Here is an 18594-nt window from a genome sequence, read left to right on the forward strand (position 1 = left end):
TAAATATAACACCAAAGTGTAATACATATCAAGAAAACACTTCATCGCTTACGGATTTGAGACAGAAACGTACCAGCCGCAACGTCTAGGTATCCATCGTCACCTGCTTGACCTTGATCATTCCTAACCGTCACATTCTCATCCGTCAGTTTCCATTCAATCTCAGCCATCTGATTCTGAAACACCGGAGCATTCATCTGAACCGTCTGATCACCACCCAGCTGACAGATCCTCGTCCATAAATTGTCCCTTAACCCATTCAAAGCCGTCATGTACTCTTCCATCTCCTCCTCCGGCACACTCTCCACCGTCCTCTCCCACCACTTCAAACCGTCTACCTCTTCACCTTCGTTTGCCATGTCACCACCAGGATGTGACCTCAGCATCACGGGCGTCCTCCGCAAGTAGTTTTCAACGAGTGTGTCCGCGTTACCAAACGTGTAGATCCTTCCGCGACGTGAAAACGTTATGATACCGATCTGTGCGCCGCATAGGACGCTTAACTCTGCCGCTTTTTTGAAAAGTCCCGTTCTGCGTTTTGAAAACGTCACTTGCCGCTTGCTCTCCTCGCTGATCTGTTTGATTTCTATCTTCTGTCTACCTTTGGTTGTTTTAGGGTTTTGTTGGAGCTTTTCTTCCTTGAGCGGCAAGCAAGCGGTTGATGAACGTTCTCCATACTCCATGGTGAGGAGCAATGATGAGAGAGGAGATCACAAAAATATTGAGTTAACCCTAGTTACAAAAATAAAAGACTTCTTTAAGGAAAAAAATACTCCGACATTTATTTATATATAGTTTGAAGTCAGTTAAGGAAGTTTTTGTCTCTTCATTATACTTATGCTAATTTGAGGTGTTAAATGCTCGTCATAATAATAATTTCATTATTATGGAAAGATTCCATAAAATGAAACTTAACCCTTTCAATCTAATTTGTAATATCCTATTATTTCCTAGATTTACGAAATACGCTACTTTCAATTTTGCGTGTTAATGAAACTACGGGTGATTGCTAGCTAGTATATGTACGGTCCAGTAAATTTTAATTGAGGATTTGTAAATAGATACCAATCTTAGCCGTAATCACAATGTATCACTTAAATACATTAGTCAAAGTTAGTCAAACCCCAAATATACGTGAAAGTTTTTTTTGGTGTAAAATATACGTGAAAGTTATAGAATAAATTTGGATTTTACTGAAAAATCGAGGTACTCATTCGTAATCAAACTTAGCTAAACGTTGTTCAAGAAGTTGTAATCGATTTAATTATCCAACCTACCACTCGGCATAGCATCAGTGTGATAAAAGAAATGAGTAATTTGACACTTTTTATACAAATGATTATACAAATAGAAGAATAAATTAAACATGGTGGAATTTGACATTTAAAAAAAAAAATCACTAATTGAATAATAATAATAGAAAAAAGATCCCACTAATAGTCTAATTCTGATGTTTTTTTTTTGAATTTCTAAACGAAATATGAAATTTTGTGTCTTTACTAAATTTAAGAGAAACAAGTTATTCCTATACCTCTAATTCTACTCACCACTACTCGATTAATCGTTATCTCACTAACAACCATTTGGAATATCTTCATTTTCTACGGTTTTGAGCCGAAACGGAACCACCGTAAAGTCTAGATGATGCCCATCGTTACCTGCTTGACCTTAAATCGTTATTTTCCAGTGAATCGGAGCCATTAGATTCGGAACCCCTTAATTACCGCTTAATTAACTAATCTTCCGCTCACGCTCAGTATATCAAATAGTCTTTTTTTTTTTTTTTTATGAGCAACTATAGCCTTTTATTTATCACTCAACAATACACTATTATACACACATACATACGTGCGCACACACATACATACGTGCGCACACACACACATATATACAACTGTAATATATACTGATTATCTTGCTGTAAAAGATTCAAAGAAAAGTTGATAGATTAATTTAGATTTGAAAATGGTTAGTGGGGAAAACCGTGGTTCAGTTCGTCAGTATTAAAGACTGCTTCTGGTTTCAAAATTTAATGCCATATTTAATAACGACATACCCCTATAGCTAGGTTAATAACTCGTATTACACTATGATTAATTAATGTTTATATTTTATTTATCAAGTTGTAGCTCACATCGACTAGTCCAAAAGCCATGGCGACCTCCTGAGAGGTGGTGGTACACGGATAAGTAAAACAAGCCCGAACCAATATACAAGAAAATTTTACAATAAGAATTTTAGAAAAAGTGAACAAATATGATTAAAAATATTGTACTAAATGGAAAAATTCGTAGAAATCTATATAGAGCTTATCATATGCTTGGCCACAGCAATAGGTCAAAATTACATAGAAATCAAGAACGAATATTAAACGATGCATTAAATTGGGTAGACAGAAATCACCGTCATTAAACTCAAATATATTGTGATCAAAAGAGGCTTAAAAGAAAAAAAATTCTTCAATATACGAATATATTATTCATTAATGAAAAGATATGATGATTATAGATAAGATCGAATACCAAAGATTAATAATCCGATTCATATCCCATCTAATACCAGATTCATTACAGCAGCAGCCAACTTGTAAATATTTCAAAATCTACAACAAAGCTATGCAAGGGTAAAAAAGTAAATCAGCTAATATTCAAATTTGGCCCAATTGTCATTCCATGAAACACGCGTGGTCATTTTGCATATAAAAGAGGAGAGTATTGCAGCTTCAAAGCAAACCACATTCAACATTTGAGAGATATTATATTTCGAACCCCAAAACTTTGAAAAACTTTTAACTCACACCCTTATTTAAAAGTCTTGAGCAAAATGTGTGGAGGAGCAGTAATTTCCGATTACATAGCGCCGGGAGCTGGCAAGCCTTCCTGGAGAAGCGACAACGTCGTTGACCTGACACTCGACGACTTGGAGGGAGATTCTCAGTATTATCCATGGCTAGGTGTGAAAAGAGAAGATGGGAGGATGAGGAAGAAGAAGAAGAAGAAGAAGAAGAGTGTTAGTAGCGAGTACAGAGGAATCAGGAGACGGCCATGGGGAAGATGGGCGGCTGAGATTCGCGACCCGATCAAAGGAGTTCGAGTTTGGCTAGGGACGTTCAACACTGCAGAAGATGCTGCGAGAGCTTATGACTTTGAAGCTAAGAGGCTCCGAGGAGTTAAAGCTAAACTCAACTTCCCTAACGAGTCTCCAGCATCATCATCTAGAAAGCGTAAAGCCTCTTCACCACCACCAACACAGCGGCCACAGGTTCAGAAGATAGAAGAGAAGCATGAAGGTGATGATCTTGGTGGTGGCTATTTTGATTTCTTGTGGGAGGAGAATAATAACGCGGACGCGAGTCAGGTCGACACGCAATGGCTTGAAGATGTTATTGTCATGGGCGATGATGCGGAGAAGAGACAGAGAGGTTCTTATGATTGTGAAGGGGACGTGGATGGTTTGTTTTCGGATGAGCTTCTGGCTTTTGAGAACCAGACGGAGTGCTTCTTACAGACGCCGTTTATGGAGGGGGGAAACTGTGGTTCCTTGACGTCTTTGAGTAGTCTCTTAGATGAAGTCAATGTCATGGATCTTTGGTCTTGAAGGGGGTTTTTATTGTATAAACGACATGAGTCTTTGGTGTTCCGTTTTGTGCAAATGAGTTCTTGGTCTGTTTGTGTATTAGTGTCTTGTAACTCTTGAATTTGTTTTGTTCTGCTCTCTTGTAAATACTAAAAGAAATGCCTTGTTTTCCGGCTTTTCAACATCGACTAGCGACTGTATCCATTGCAGTACAAAAGATCTAAACTTGTAAAAAGTAAGAATCGAAGTATGTTTGGCAACACAATGGGCCATAGGGGTGGGCGTTCGGATACCGTTCGGGTTAGGATCAGGTATTTCGAATTTAAAGTATTTCGGTATAGAGGTATAGAACCCGGTCGGGCTCGGATATTTAAATTTTGAAAAAAAAAATTAAATTCTTCATTGTTTAAGTTTTTTGTATTTAAAATATATACTTTTCACTTACCTGTTTTTTTTTTAAAAAATTTAATAGATTAAACTATCATCAATATAAATATTTTGAATGAAATTAGAGAAGTAAACTTGAAATATAGATAAAATATTCATATGTTCGGTTATCTTCGGATATCAATTCGGGTTTGGATATCCAAACTCTCCTAATTCAATACCTGCTCGGATATTTTACTACGTCGGTTCGGATTTTTTAGGTCGGATTCGGATATATAGCAAAATGCTCACCCCTAGGCCACAACATCACCTTGAAGTCATCAGAGTCCATCGCAAGCTTTGCTATGACATGTGGCACGACCTCAAATCCATTTAACTTTGTCCCAAACCGTCCCATAGGACTCAACGTAGTACCATACATCTCTCCATCTTTTTTTTCCATGACCCATCAACATTGCATTTCAACAAATCACCTGATCCTTCTAGTGCACTAAGCTTGCTATCCATGATGAATCCATATGCTCCATGGCCTTCTCATTTGTTTCTTGTAGGCCTTGGCAAAAAAAACCGGAACCGAAGAACCGAACCGAAATACCCGAAACCGAAACTAGCCCGAAACCCTCAAATCCCAAATAGTTTCTATATTTCTATATCCGAAATAACCGAACCGATAACCGTACGGGTACCCGAATATATAAAAAAATTATTATATACATATAATATAATTGAATATATATTTATAAAATCTTTTAAAAGTATCCAAAAATATTTAAAAAAAAAACTAAATTATTATAAAGTATCGAACTACCCGAAACTTTCCGAAAATATATGGATAGTTTTATCAGAAATATCCAAAGTAATCGGAAACATCGGAGATTTTTATCCAAATCATTCTAATTATTTGATATTTTACCCTAAATACCTGATATTTTATCTGAATTACTTGAACTACTCGAAATAACCGAACCTGAACCAAATGAGAACCGAATTTTTTCCAGGTGTTTTCTGGTTCCTAGTTTTACTATCCAAACCGAACCAAACTTGAATCGAAAATAGATCAAGTAGTAAATAGATCCTCTAACCCCTAGAAATATCCGAACCGACACCCGAAATGCCCATGCTAGTTTCTTGTACATAAAACTTATAAAACTGCACGTCTTTATAGATCAGCTCATTTCTCGTTATCACATAGCCGCCAAAGCATATCCAAGGAAAAAGCTTCAAACTGTCTTCCACTGTGATCCTAAGTACTAGCAAAACAGCCTGTAAACTCTCTATCTACCATCACACCATTCGGACAACATGGCACTAGTGATACTCGTTCAGGAACACTGTTTTACCACCATTGAAGGTTTGATAGGATGTTAATGGCTAATCATTACCCTGACTATTGCAGTATAGAAGAAACCAGATTTAATCAAAAAGCTTTTGATTTGATTTCATTATTTTGCGATATATTGGGCAAAGAACCAATCTGTATTTGTGATAAAGCGCAAGAGATAAATAGAGATTCCATTCAACAACAAAAAAGGAGCAAAACAGAGTAATCTAAAGTGTCTTGTCTCAAGAGAAAAAAAGAAAAACAGTGAACTCTTCGATCCCAGCAGTAACAAAAAAAAACAGGTCTATAGCCATTTAGCTATTGTAAAGGCTATCAACTTTATTCCCAATTGGTCACTGCAGTTGTGGGTGGCACAGCCGCGTCCCATCCACCTTCTGCTGCAGCTGGAGCAGCTGAAAAATAAAACAAAGACCAACAATTAATACTCGTCAAGACCAAAAAGGGGCAAGATAGGATTATTATATATGTCAAGACTAACCGGAATCATTCCATGAACCAGCGGCGGGAGCAGCAGAGATCGGCGCCTGAGCTTCTCCAGGCCATGCGGCGTCAGGGATAGCAGCAGTGGTCCACTGGTCTGCACCTCCATACTCAGGAGCAGGTAATCCAAACTCAGCCTGAGGTGCAACTTCATCCTCATCCTCTGGCTTGGCCTCCTCGGGCTCCCTGTAGAAGAACAGGTCAACCTGTACCAACAAAACAACATATAAAGAAGTCAAAAACACCAAACAAGAACGCAAGAAATGAAATTACAGACTTCTATGCCTCTTCTTACCATGACGTCCCAGTTCTGAGCAGGGCGAATGGTTCCACGCATCTGAAGGACCATGCGAGCAAGAAGCCAGAAGAGACAACCAATGCTGTGCTTTCCCTTGTTGTTGGCGGGGATACCAATGTCAACAAACCTCATGGGAGAGTCAGTGTCACAGAAAGCAATGATTGGAATGTTTCCCAAAGCACCTTCCTTGATAGGCTGCAACACACAAGATCCCAAGTTAAGAGAAAACCAATCAGGAAAAAGACTCAACAGTCGCCAAAACTTGACTATACCTGGTGGTCGGTACGTGGATCAGTGAGAATCAAAAGCCTTGGCTCGCTGAACGAAGTCTGCATCTGATTGGTGAATGTACCAGGAGTGTGCCTTCCAGCAATGGCGTTGGCTCCAGTGTACTGAGCGAACTTCAAAACAGCTCTCTGACCATAGGGCCTAGCTGACTGCACAATGATGTCTTGTGGGTTCTCGATAGCAACGATGACTCGTGCAGCCATCATCAGCTTCTCCCATGTCTTGCCAAGGTTAAAGATGTAAATCCCTGACAAGTAAAACAAACAGATACTACAAACATCAGCCGAGCCGACCAAACCTAAACTAAAACTAACAGCTGTCGGAACCAAAATAATAATAAAAAAAAAACAGATCTCAATGCTCTAAATCATAACTACTTGAAAGTGAAACATTTTTTACCGTCGTTGCGTCTCTTGAAGACGTAACGCTCCATTTGGTAGTTGCAGTTCTTGGTTCCGAGGTGAACCTCAGCAGCGCACATCATCTTGATGTCAGCCTCCTTCTGGGAAAGCTGAGCAGATCCGTTAGTCGCCATTTTGCGTTTTATCTCTTCTTCTTCTTCTGCAAGTGTTGAAAATTACACGACAGAGAGAGAGAGAGAGAGGCGAGGAGGAAGCTTTTAAGTGGCTGCAATATATGAAGCGGAAACCCTAGTTTGTGTGTGTAAAAGTCTGTTATACCCTCGTCCTTAACATACGGTTTTATCGAATCGGATTTATAATCGCCGGTTTAGTTTCCGGTTTTGTATTTTTTTTAACTATTTCCGGTTTTCTAATTTTGGTTCGGTTCAGATTACAGATTCAGTTTGTATATTATCATCATCTCTCTGCTCGCCCCAGTCAGCAAAGATCTTATCTCTGTGTTATCTCTCTAACCTATAGAAGTTTAGAACCCTAATGATCTTTGAATCCTCTCCTTTTCTATCCGATTCGAACGCAATTGGAGTTGTATCACGATCCTCTCTGAAAAATCGAGCTCATAAAGGTTTCAATTTCATTCAAATTCGTGTTTTGTTGCAAGTACCCAGACGGTTTTGAGATTCGATCTTCTTGGTGAGAGAGCTCATCATGGGCGTCACGTTTAAGATATCGAGGACTGGTAGAAAGTTCCGCCCCAAGGCTTCTACTGAATCGGCTACTCCTGAATCTCCAGAACAGCTGAATCCCAAATCAATCGTTCTATCAGCTAAATCAAAGGTAATGTAACCTATGAAAAAATTCTGATTTTGAGGAATTGTGTTATTACTACATCACTGTGAACAATTGTTTTGATTCCAGGCCGTTGTTGAGGGCTCTGGGTTCTCGCAGTCATCTTTGCTTCATGTATCTCCAGGTTAGCAGCTTCTTGACAGAGTCATGCTTTTTTTTAGCTATGTTAAAATTTGGGTGCTTTTGGTTTTATTTGCAGATCATGAAGTTTCCTTTGTGTTGAGTCTCTATCCGAATGGGTATTCCATTGGAAAACCCTCTGAGGTATGTAATGGAGATTCATGTGTACTGAGAGTCTCTGTATGATTAATTCACAATTTTTGATTTTTTTTTTTTTAGAATCAGGCCGTGCAGCAGACATCGTTTAGAGATGCTCCGAAGGTCTTGCATCTGTATGATAGAGCAGCAGAGAGTCTACTTTCGGTAAATATTTTTTTTTTTTTTTATAAAAATGGAGTTAATATTTGGTGAATGATTACAATGTACTTTGGAAAGTAAGTTTTTTGAGTTTGTATTATTAATTAGAGCCACTTAGATCTGCATTCTTAGTTGTTGTTGGTTAAGGCTTTTGCTTAAGAAGTTTGTGAAATCTCTATTGTGGCTGTCTGTTTTCAAGAATTTATTTTGAGTTGTAACATTTGGGATCTTATGCCAGTGCAAATGTTTTTTTTTTCGTTTAAGTTTAGCATATGTAAGGATGATGTTTCTCTTTTCCCTCGGTAAACCCAAATTAAAGTTTGACTGCACTACTTGCTCGAATTTCGTTAAATTCTTTTTGTAGCTATTATTCCACTGAGTATGTTTTTATTTCCTCTGGTGGTTGCTATAGGCTATTGAGGCTGGTAGACTTCCTGGGGACATTTTGGAAGATATACCGTGCAAATTTGTGGATGGGGTGGTCATATGTGAGGTGAATTATCTTCAGTACTATTTGAATTGAGCCTAAGCCTTCCATGACCTGCCATCAAGTCAAAGTAAACTAGTAGTCTCACATGGTCGTCCCAGAAACTAAGGCTTTAATTTAGTTATATTTACCATGGTTCTAATTCCTGCATTGCCTTCCATAAGTTCTTAAATTTAGTTGTATTACCATAATTTGTTTACCAGTGAACTTCTGAAATACGTTGGAGTAATTAAAAACATACTACTCAGGTATCAGCTTACATAACATGCTTTCTTTAATTTTTGGTACATGCTATTGTAGGTGCATGACTATCGGAAGCATACTCCAGAGCAAGTCTCTCCTGTGATAAATAAAGTGCGCCTTAAGATGTCACTCGAGAATGTGGTAAAAGATATTCCATCAATGTCAGACAACTCATGGACATACGGTGATCTCATGGTAGTTTCTGACTTACTGTTAGTCGTGCATTAAAGGTTGAATATCTGACTATTGAAACTATTCTGTACTAATCCTTACATTACCTGTAGGAAGTGGAATCCAGAATATTAAAAGCCATACAACCTGAACTTTGTCTGGATCCTGTACCCAGACTTGATAGGCTGAGTGAAAACCCTGTGTCTGCTAAGGTAATATCTCGTTAAAAAGACTGCTTGTGCCTTCTCTTCTCACTTGCTTGTCTAAAAAGATTTTGTTTATGCTTCATAGCTCGACTTGTCTCTTTCTACGTTGCGGAGAAAGAGATTGAGGCAAATGACAGAAGTGACAGTCGTTTCTCAGAACAAGATTCATGGGAAAAAGGTTTGCATTGATCGCCTTCCTGAAAGTTCAGAGCGAGGAAATATGCAGGGACATTTGTTAATGCATCAAACTCATCACAACCAGGCTATTCAAAATCCTGGTACGAACATGCTGGCGGGATTAAGAAATCAGACCTTGCAAGATGCGCCAACTTCCCCACTGCCTTTGGTACCACCTCAGCAACAAAGGTACATGGGAACTGGAAATATTAGAAACGTGCAGGATCAAGGATCGAATGCTGTCAGTGTCTCTGGAGCTTCGCCTGGAGGACTAGATGCAATGTTGCCTTATGCCTCTGACAGTATGAACCCCGGTCCATCTTTTCATAGAAAGAGAGAAAGCCAAGAAGTACAACTGTCTTCTATGCCTGGTTTGAATAAGCGAACAAGGGTTTCTCACATGGGTCCTGATATGGTTCCACAGCAACAGTTAGGGCAACGCATGGATGGTCCTCATGGAACCGATACAAATTGGAAAAATGCGCTTCTACAACAAGACATGCTCCGTAGAAGTATTCAATATCCAAATGCAAATATGCAGAGGTTTTCACCCCAGCAAATTGGAGGAGCTATGAATCAGGAAGCTGGTCCCATGCAGTTTCCAGCTTCACAACAGGGGCCAATGCGTTACACTTCGAAAGAGGAGCCATTTGAGACGGGTAAAATTGATGGTAATATCAGAAACAATATGCCAGGAGTGGGAAGCGATGCAAATGATTTGGATCCGCGTATTCAGCCTAGGATGCCCCATAATGTATTTAACAGATCAAATTTCCCTCAGACATCCTGGAATGCTAATCCAGGCCAGCAGATTGAAAAAGACCTCAAAAAAGAAGAACAATTCAGTAGAAGGGTATCGTCTCAAAGCCCTCGTTTATCAGCAGGTGCTCCTCCACAGTCCCCGCTTTCATCGAAGTCTGGAGAGTTTTCTGGTGGTTCAATGGGGACCCATTATGGAGCAGTTGCGGCAGCTCAAAAGGACAAGGCTGTTACTTCAATTCCTATCGGTGCTGCTCAGTCCGTGGGTTCTAGTGGTAATGATGCTATGCAGCAAAGGCAACACCAAATGGCTCCAAAACGTAGGACAAATTCTCTTCCTAAGACGCAAGTTATGACCAGCGTTGGTTCTCCTGTTAGTGTCAATACTCTGACTATGAGTGTCCCAGTTAATGCAAGGAGCTCTTCAGTGGGAACCCAAGCTTTGGGCGATCACTCAATCCTCGACAGATTCGCAAAAATTGAACTAGTTGCTGCAAGGTATGGCTTTTATGAATCATGTTTTATTGAGGTTATTACCATCAAAATCTTCTTCTTGCGGCTAGTATAGCTGAGAAACAAGTAATCGAACCAATAGCCTTTAATGATTTTGACACATGTGATACTTCTCCTGATTTTGGCTTTACACTAGATCTTTATACAAATTAATTATATCTGTTGGTGCACGAACAAGTTTTTGATGTTCTATGTCGTTAGATTTTTTTATTAATGGTGTTTTGTTCTATTTCTAGGTACCAACTAAACTGCAAAAAACATAAGGTGGACGAGTATTGTCGGAGACCTCGCTCTTACGATCATCAGTACCTGATGGATTGTTTACCGAAGCTGTCCAACAACGAGGAATTCAAAGACGAGTACAAAGTATTATCAAAATCTATTCTTGGTGGCAGTATGAATACTTGCAAGACAAGAGTCATGAACTTTCTTCGGGTAGACCGTGTAATGCAAGGTCTCTTTTCTGTTCTAACCAGATATATGGCGATTTGTACTTTTCTCTATTTGCTTGACTGACTCCATCTTTTCAGGTAATGTTTCCTCCCTCGTCCCTAGAATAAGAACAAGACTGGTGATGTCAGAGAAGCCCGACGGGACAGTAGCATGGTATCAAGGGGACATAGATGATGGTGATACTTGTCCGTCTGAAGATCATCTTTTAGTGTTGCCAAATACTGTAAGTTGTCCGGAAATTTTAGCAGTTATCGAACTCTCCCTACATTCTATATAGATCAGCTATATATCTTCAACTTGCATTCAATGTAATACTGACTTATATTCATCACTTTTTCACAGCACATCGCCGATCTACTTGCTGCTGAATTCAAATCACTGGTATTTCTCGAATTCTGAATTGTTTATGTCACCTTCCTGGTTCTAAAGGAACGCTGCTCACAGATGGATTTATATGTTTATGCAGATGATGTCCCGTGAAGGATACCTCATGGAAGAACATATTCAGGCAAAGTCAAATCGTGGTGATGCTGACCCAAGCAGCAGCCAACCGAATGCTGGGAATGGTTTCCCACGAGGTAACTCTGCAAATGATATGCAACAGAATGGAGATGGAGCTGTTGGACAAGCGCCCAGTGAAGCATCGAAACAAGGGACTACTGGAAATGCGCCTATAAACTCGACCCAGAATATTCATGCAAATGCAAGGATGCTCCCTCCGGCAAATTCTCAAGCCATGCAAATGTCGCAAGGACTGTTGTCTGGTGGCTCCATGCCTATGCAACCACAACAGCTTGACCCACAACAACAGGCGGCGCTACTGTCACAGCTACAGCAGAAAAATCAACAGTCCATGTTTACACAGCAGAATCCGCAAATGCAGAGAGCATCTATGAATATGCCTACAAATCCGCTATCAGCTATCAACTCGATGAACCAGAGCTCTGGCATGCAGCCAGGTGGTCAGATGGCGAACAAGTACTCACCTTATCAATTGCAGATGTTACAGCAGCAGCAGCAGCAGCAGCAGGCAATTCAGAGAAAGATATTGATGGGGCAAGGATCAGGTGTAGGCATGGGGAACAATATGGCTGCGCTTGGAGCTTTTGGCAACCAATTGAACATGGCAGGAAGAGGGATTGGAGGAAGCGGAATGTCATCATCGATGTCTGGTCCTGGCATCAGCAATATGGGCCAGAACCCAATGAATCATCCAGCTTCAAATTTGAATGTTATAAGCCAGCAAATCCGATCTGGTGCATTACCACCACACCAGAGCGCTGCTGTACTTGCAAATCTTAGGTTAGCGAGCCGAGGAGGTGTGATGGGTGCTCCCCAAGCCGGGATAAGCGGCATGTCAGGTGCCAGGCAGATGCACCCCAGCTCAGCTGGCCTTTCCATGATGGATCAGAATATATTAAATCGAGCTACCCTGCAGCGAGCTGCTGCTATGGGCAACATGGGCCCACCTAAGCTGATGCCTGGAATGAATATGTACATGAATCAACAGCAACTCCAGCAGCAGCAGCAACAACCCCAACAACAACAGTTCCAGCAGCAACCACAGTTACAGCAGCTAGCTCAGTCCCAACCACTTCAGCAGCTAGCTCAGCCTCAGCAGCAACAGCAGTTAGTTCAGTCTCAGCAGCAACAGCAGCAGCTACAACAACATGAGCTGCCTCAACAGCCACAACAGCAGCAGCAACAGTCAACAGCCTCCCCTCTTCAATCTGTGCTGTCACCACCCCAAGTAAGTTCACCATCAGCTGGAATTACCCAGCAGCAGCAGCAGCAGCAAATGTCCAGTCCCCAGCAAATGAGTCAGAGAACTCCAGTGAGTCCCCAGCAAATGAGCCAGAGAACTCCAATGAGTCCCCAGCAAATGAACGCACGAACTCCACTCAGTCCCCAGCAAATGAACCCAAGAACTCCTATGAGTCCTCAGATAAGCTCGGGTACGATGCATCCCATGAGCACAAGCAACCTAGAGGCTTGTCCAGCGAGTCCCCAGCTAAGTTCTCAGACACATGGATCTGGTGGTAGCATCACCAATTCCCCAATGGAGCTTCAAGGTCCCAAGAGCAACTCTGCTGGTAATAACCCGTAATCAAGAAACCTAATGATTGGTACTAAAAGTCATGGATCTTCAAAACATGAATTGTGTAATTTGACTTAGTGATGTACATTAAATAAGCTTTGGAAATTAAAAATTAGCTACGTGGCATGTGCCTGTAGAGAATCCTCTGTGCTCAGGCTATTTGGAGATTTTGTTTTCGAATATCTTCGTCTCTCAGGATATGATTATAGGATTCCAATAAGATGTATCACCACCATTCGGGTCTAAGCAGCATTATATAATTTTCATGATTTGTGAAGCAAATTCACCGAAACATGAGCCAGCGGTTTTACGCACAAGTTGAAAAGAAAATGTAATGAATCAGATTCAGTGTAGGAGGGCCACCAATAATTATCAACTTGGTAACAAAATAAAACACAATTATGCATCACTTCATCCAACTTGTAATATCATTTTATCCAACTTGTAATACATTTTATCCAACTTGTAATTTTGTTTGCCACATAAAGTCCACATAAAGTTATAGTAGTGGATAACATGATTTTAGTAATTTACAAATCCCCTATATATTATATATATTAATCCTGGAGACACCACGAGAATGATTCTTAGAATTGTTAGAAAAATATATTAGTCCATATAAACATATACTATACTTTTTATTAAATTAACTATCAAATTAATTAATAGTGTACAAAAGAATATTTTTTCTTTCCTTAGATAAAAGTTACGGAATTACCTAATATGGTTAACATATATATGATAATTAATGATTATGAATAATACATATTTGATAAAAAAAAATTCTAACCTCTCTCTTTTTGTTTAATTTAATACTATTAAAAGAAATTAAACAATCACACATTAAGCATATAATAAAAAATTAGATTTTTTCTTATATTTTATATTTTGAATTTTTTTAAACGACTATAAATTACTAAAAAAAATAAAAGTCCCACATTAAAAAATTTGCGATCAATGATTTAACTTTTTTTTTGTTCAAACAAGATACAAATGATCATATATCATAGAGGTGGGCATTCGGATACACGTTCGGGTTTGCATCAGATATTTCAGTATAAAAGTATAGAATCCGTTCGAGTATTTATATGCTTCGAGTTGCGTTCGGGTATTTTATGTTCAGGTTCAGATATTTTGGGTCGGGATCGGGTATTTAAATTTTGAAGAAAAAATAGATAAATTATTCATTGTTTAAGTTTTTTGTATTTAAAATATATTTTAACTTAGCTGTTTTAAAAACCAAAATTAAAATATTAAACTATTAATAGGTTTGGAGATGAAACTTTAAAAATAGAAAGACACTAATTTAGTTGTTGGTTTGAAATTTTAGATGCAACTTTTGGTAATGCAAAAAACAAGAACTTGATATGTATTTTAAGTGAATAGCAAATGATTTTGTCCATAATTATATGTATATTATCTATTTTTGAGCAATAAGAATCATTAATATAAATATTTTGAATAAAACGAGAGAAATAAATTAGAAATATAGAGTTAACTATACTTATGTTTGGTTATCTTCGGATATACATTCGGGTTCGGATAATATTCGTTCGGATACAGATATTACCCGAATTGGTGAAATAAGTATTTTGTTTTGTTGTTCTAATTAGATGACTTTTATACCAAACTGGTGAATATATACTAGACAAACATTTATATTTCGAGCATGCACTTATATTCTATAACAGCTTGATATATTAGATTTGAACACTAACTTGTTAATATAGTTTGCAGGTGATTTTTTTCCAAAATTTTGATTTTAGATATGTATATGGAGTGAAACTAATTTTTACAAAAGTCAATTTTTTTAACTGACACTTTATGTAATTCACTTAATTCATAAAAGAAGTTAAAAAAAAAACTTAACTCATATCATTGAAACAAGAAAGCACAATTCTATATAAGTAGAAAATAAAATAACTTATGGAGAGTCAATACTAAACAAATCGAGAGCAAAAAACCTAATCTCCTTTCGTCATTATACAATCGATGTTGCCTATTTGGTTTTGTTGATTTGTGTCAACCGTAAAACTTAATTTCCCTTTGTGCATATGAAGTCTTAAAAATAATTAAAAAGATATATAATACGTTAACTTTTCAACAACGATGATATATTTAAGAAACTAATATTTATATTCATCATTTTATAATCGATAAAGATTGTAATGTTTCAAAATGTTAAAATCATTTCATAAACAAACATTATTATAAGAATTCACCTACGCATGTGCGTCGATTATCAATTAGGGTATAATAAAGATTAAATAATATATATTCAGAAGAGAAAAGAAGGGAAGAGAAGACTAGCATAGTCGGTTGACAAAAAAAAAAAAACTAGCATAGTCGCATGTCTAAAAGAAAACAAATGACAAGTTGAGTAGCTTTTGTCCCCGGTCCCACTTTCCTTCAAAAATATCCTATTCCTAACGTTATTGACCTTACCCTACAGTGAAGAAAAGATACTCCTAGTTGCAACCAAACATCTCTCACTCATATCGTCTCATTTGATCCACCACAACTTCGAGCTATCTATTTTGCATCAACTTGGTGGTGCCCACTGTCTCCGACAAAGCCTTTTTAGTTCTGCCAACTTATTGCTAGCCAATTTATCTGGCTTGTACATTGTCTCATGTTTTTTTTTTCTTGCTTAAAAGTTTTAGTAAATTCTCATGTGTTTTTGTTGATCGAGAATATTTACTACAATGCCCGACTAATCTCCAAGATGCTAATATGGACAACCAGTTCGGTTTTGGATTTGCTAATAAACCCTAAAATGTCGCGTCAATTTTGTCTGATCAAACAGCAGTAACTTAATTCATAACAAACAAAAATCGAACATATAAGACCGACAGATTCCACGTCTTAGTTTTCTTTTTACTACAAGACTATAATTTTCTTACTGTATCAAGACAGTTATTCAATTGTCTAGTATGAATTGATACAATCCGAGCATTATACGAGTTGAAAATTGAGATTCAATATTCAAACGACTTAGAAGATTAAACATATTGTATATTAAAAAAAAAAGAAATTTACATATCATATTTTACAGTACCACGACGACGAAAATTTAATTTAGTGAAATTCTAAAAAAAGGAAGAGAAAGAAAGTAAGCTCTAGTACTTCGTAGATCTTCTATTGCCAACCCGGGAACTCGTCGATGGACCACTCACCTTTATTAAAAACATAAACTGTGTCAACATCCGTATTCAATCCGAACTACAAACACACATTTTCATTTCTTCCTTTTTAACAAGTTTCTAGATATCCTACAACTACGATAGTACATTATCACCTAAATGGATTTTATATTCATTCATTTTAGAGAACATAGCAGATCAAAATACCTCACCAGAACTTATACAGCAATAACTGTCAAGGTTAACTTTGTTCGGTATATCATCATTTGACAAATCATCGCCATAGACCGTGCCACTAAATGGTGTATACGGAAATGAAGATGAAGGAGTTTTCAATTGATTCACATCGTCCATCAACAATTCTTGAAACAACTTTTCAAATTCTTCTAAGGTTTCGTCTCCCTGTGTTCCAAGTAAAAGCCACCATCACCATAAGTAACCATCATTGTATATAGAAGGATACATTAGCAATTAGTACTAGTAACCAAGTGACAATTACCGTAGATTGAGTTTGAGCCATCAGAGTCACCATCTCATTTATGAAATCAGCCATTCCCTACACAACGCAACAAAATTAGAAGAAAAAAAATTGTGTGAAAATGCTATATTTATCAATTTTCTACAAAACGGGTGTATGCGGAAAATCAAGTCTAAATGATTTTTCTAAAACGATTTAATAAATCTATCCCGCTCCGCTTGAACAGTAATCCCCTACTTAATCACCGAGAACATTGATATTTATGTTTTAATGTAAAGTAAACAAATATTTAAGAACTTACAGTTTCGTCGTCATCATCACTGTCGTATGCTCCGATGTCATACAACATCCTCTTGTTCGAATCCGACAAAACTGTTGACAACAAAACACTATTTACCTAAACCGAAAGAGCCAACAACCATACGGTCCATACCCGGTTTAAAAGTAAACCATGGTGAAATTACTTACCAGAATAGGCTCGTTGAATGGATTGAAATTTCGTATTGGCTTCGTCTTTCTCATTTTCTTCACTAAACCGATCTGGATGCCATTTCTACACATCAAACCAATAAGAACAAAACAATTATTTCAATGTTTCTAACCAAAAATTTACAGAACCGGATCGCATTCATGCACTACTACTATACCATATATGAAAAAGAATCAAAAGAGAGAAAAGTTTTGTAAGTAACCAGAGCAAGGTTCTTGTAAGAAAGTCTGAGATCTCCTTGTGAACATTCCTTGTTCAAATCCATAACAGCGTACAAGTCTTCCTTCTCCATTGATGATGATGATACTACAATGAGTTACGCAGAGAGCTTTGGTCTCGTTTAGTATGTGTTAATAAGGTCAAGTTGGCGAGTTATTCGAAGGAACAAGACAATAAAAGATCGAAATAAATGTGTATAGATGCAGAGGATATGCAAACGTGGAATAAGAGAAAGAAGAGAAGAGAAAAGAAGAGAAGCGGCGAAGTTTTTGAGATTTGGGGTATCGTGCTTTGTGTTTGTTATACTAATATATGGTTTTTATTTGTTTTATATATTGGAGAGAAACTAGTAACACAGAATGATCGAGAAACTCGCCACTTGAACTACTTGTCTTTTTATATTTATCCACGTTTTTAGCCTACAGCAACTTTATTAAAGTCCATTACTACTAACGCTCCGAATGAAAACATCGGATTGAACGGTGCGGGACAAACGGATTAAATACTGCAGTGCGGTTTAAATTATAGCCAACTATTTTATGTTTAAAAATATAATTGCGTTAGTTGTCTTTAAACATAATTAAATTAAAATATCCAAAGAATATTTTTTTTTTCATTTATAAAAAAATATAAATTAAAATATCAATGATACTAATATAATTTAAACAACTATTTTATTTAATTTATAAAAATCTTTTTTATATCTAAAAAACTTTACAAATTATATTCACATATTTCTCATCTAAAATATTCTATTTAAAATTTCAAAATTGTAGCTAGGCATGAGTACATTTATTTGGATACAAACCGAACCGAACCAAAAAAATGAGGCTCCCTTTGGGTTTGTATTTGGATCCTATCAATTATACTATTGGATCCTATATTTCTAGAACCAAAAAACTGAAACCGAACCGTCAACCGAGTCAGAACCAAACCGAAAACCGAATAGATACCTGAATTTATATAACACAATTTATCTATTTATAAATATTAACTACATTTAATTTTCAAATAATCATATAATTTAAAAATATTTCTTATAAGTCGAAATACCTAAAAATTTGAATAACTAGAATAATTTTAAATCATTATAGAGCTACATTACAATATTTACAAAAAGATACTTTTTAATTTAAGGATTCAAAACAACAAGATCATTAA

The 18594-nt window shown here is 37.3% G+C and overlaps 5 protein-coding genes across 6 annotated transcripts; 2 read left to right on the forward strand and 3 right to left on the reverse strand.

Moving 5' to 3' along the window:
• Positions 1 to 41: 41 nt before the first annotated feature.
• LOC106298121 (MADS-box transcription factor 23) lies at positions 42 to 689 on the reverse strand. The gene has a single exon (XM_013734209.1). The coding sequence runs from the start codon at positions 681 to 683 to the stop codon at positions 42 to 44; it is 642 nt and encodes a 213-aa protein (XP_013589663.1). The 5' UTR covers positions 684 to 689.
• A 2128-nt stretch (positions 690 to 2817) lies between these two features.
• Positions 2818 to 3597, forward strand: LOC106299615 (ethylene-responsive transcription factor ERF073). The gene has a single exon (XM_013735679.1). The coding sequence runs from the start codon at positions 2824 to 2826 to the stop codon at positions 3595 to 3597; it is 774 nt and encodes a 257-aa protein (XP_013591133.1). The 5' UTR covers positions 2818 to 2823.
• Positions 3598 to 5429: 1832 nt separating this feature from the next.
• On the reverse strand, positions 5430 to 7018 carry LOC106296549 (40S ribosomal protein SA). The gene is made up of 5 exons (XM_013732699.1): positions 6771 to 7018; positions 6356 to 6618; positions 6081 to 6278; positions 5784 to 5991; positions 5430 to 5697 (listed from the first exon to the last, which is right to left on the reverse strand). Exons 1-5 carry the CDS (start codon positions 6904 to 6906, stop codon positions 5624 to 5626), a joined length of 879 nt encoding a protein of 292 aa, XP_013588153.1. The 5' UTR covers positions 6907 to 7018; the 3' UTR covers positions 5430 to 5623.
• Positions 7019 to 7196: 178 nt separating this feature from the next.
• On the forward strand, positions 7197 to 13341 carry LOC106300087. Its single transcript, XM_013736156.1, has 12 exons — positions 7197 to 7567; positions 7649 to 7703; positions 7779 to 7843; positions 7919 to 8002; positions 8409 to 8489; positions 8784 to 8921; positions 9011 to 9109; positions 9189 to 10537; positions 10789 to 11006; positions 11083 to 11228; positions 11348 to 11386; positions 11472 to 13341. The coding sequence occupies exons 1-12, from the start codon at positions 7439 to 7441 to the stop codon at positions 13110 to 13112; spliced, it is 4044 nt and encodes a 1347-aa protein (XP_013591610.1). The 5' UTR covers positions 7197 to 7438; the 3' UTR covers positions 13113 to 13341.
• A 2692-nt stretch (positions 13342 to 16033) lies between these two features.
• LOC106298461 (chaperone protein DnaJ) lies at positions 16034 to 17785 on the reverse strand. Of its 2 annotated transcripts, none has more exons than XM_013734593.1 (6): positions 17417 to 17785; positions 17193 to 17277; positions 17026 to 17096; positions 16746 to 16802; positions 16454 to 16648; positions 16034 to 16279 (listed from the first exon to the last, which is right to left on the reverse strand). In XM_013734593.1, the coding sequence occupies exons 1-6, from the start codon at positions 17504 to 17506 to the stop codon at positions 16223 to 16225; spliced, it is 555 nt and encodes a 184-aa protein (XP_013590047.1). In that variant the 5' UTR covers positions 17507 to 17785; the 3' UTR covers positions 16034 to 16222. The 2 variants fall into 2 exon arrangements, with proteins under 2 accessions (XP_013590047.1, XP_013590048.1); XM_013734594.1 differs by having other exon boundaries at positions 16068 to 16279; positions 16459 to 16648; positions 17417 to 17784.
• Between the last annotated feature and the right edge of the window lie 809 nt (positions 17786 to 18594).

Source organism: Brassica oleracea, chromosome C6, assembly GCF_000695525.1.
Source record: "Brassica oleracea var. oleracea cultivar TO1000 chromosome C6, BOL, whole genome shotgun sequence".
NCBI classification, from domain to species: domain Eukaryota; kingdom Viridiplantae; phylum Streptophyta; class Magnoliopsida; order Brassicales; family Brassicaceae; genus Brassica; species Brassica oleracea.